This window comes from Fomitiporia mediterranea, assembly GCF_000271605.1.
Source record: "Fomitiporia mediterranea MF3/22 unplaced genomic scaffold FOMMEscaffold_1180, whole genome shotgun sequence".
Taxonomy (NCBI): Eukaryota; Fungi; Basidiomycota; class Agaricomycetes; order Hymenochaetales; family Hymenochaetaceae; genus Fomitiporia; species Fomitiporia mediterranea.
Window position 1 is genome coordinate 1 of NW_006761565.1, and position 1,021 is coordinate 1,021.

A 1,021-nucleotide genomic window follows, 5' to 3' on the forward strand; every position below is an offset into this window, starting at 1 on the left:
AAGGTCAAAGATAAAGGTACAAAGAATGAAGGGATGGATAAAGAGTAAGAGACTATAGAATGAACAAAGAATGAAGGGGTGGTCAAAGGAATAGAATGATGAAGTAAGGAAGGGTAGTAGTAAGAGTCAGTACACATATAGTCTATAGACAGTACCTCTAAGAGACAGAAGTCCTGAGTTCTAGTACAGAAGGGTGCAGAACCCTCAGAACTGAAGGTAAGAGAGTAGAGAACTGTAACATCACCCCCCCTCTAAAACCAATTGTCCTGATTAGTGAACATTAGGCTTGGTTAGCAGTTCAGGCATAAGTCAGAATGGTAGGGTTTAGAAATCTGTGAGGCAGAGTTGACACAGAGCACTCAGATGAAGTTAATAGAAGTCTTAGATTGTCTTAGTAGTATGAGTAAGATTCTCAGCAGGTTCCCAAGTGTGTTCTTCAACTAGGTATCCCTTCTAGTAGATAAGGAACTTGAGCTTTCTGTGTACTAGCTTAGTGTCTACTATGTACTCTACTTTATATTCTGGTTTGGAACTAATGAGTTCTGGTAGAGACAGTAGGAGTCTTTGTTGTAAAGGAAAACTTGGATTGTAGTACTAAGACAGTAGAACCTTGTTAAACACTAGGTGTATGTGCTTCCATGTTGCTAGAAGTTGGAGTTTATAGGCAGAGGCACCAACCTTCTTTTCAATAATAAAGGGTCTAAAGCACTTGTTGTCCAACTTCTTCATTAGGCAATCTGTAGTCAGGTTAGTAGCTTCTAGTATAACTTTGTCACCAGGCTGGTAATCCTTGGCTACAGACCTCTTCTGATCATAGTTCTACTTTATAACCTGTACTACTTTTTCCAAAAGAGCTTGTGTGTCCTCCCTGGTTCTGTGTATTTGTTCTACAAAGTCTGTTATAGATTCAGAACTACTGTTCCAGTTCAGAACTGTCCCCTAGTACAGATGTCTCTTATAATTGAGGAAGAACAGAGACTGTCCTATTGTAGAGTGTTACTAGTTATTGTGTACAAATTCT

General features: G+C 39.2%; 1 protein-coding gene across 1 annotated transcript; it reads right to left on the reverse strand.

Moving 5' to 3' along the window:
- Positions 1-594: 594 nt before the first annotated feature.
- FOMMEDRAFT_100136 (uncharacterized protein) lies at positions 595-795 on the reverse strand (the record flags this gene model as incomplete). Its single annotated transcript, XM_007272363.1, has 1 exon — positions 595-795. A coding segment is annotated over one exon (201 nt), but the record flags the coding sequence as incomplete, so codon positions are not given.
- Between the last annotated feature and the right edge of the window lie 226 nt (positions 796-1,021).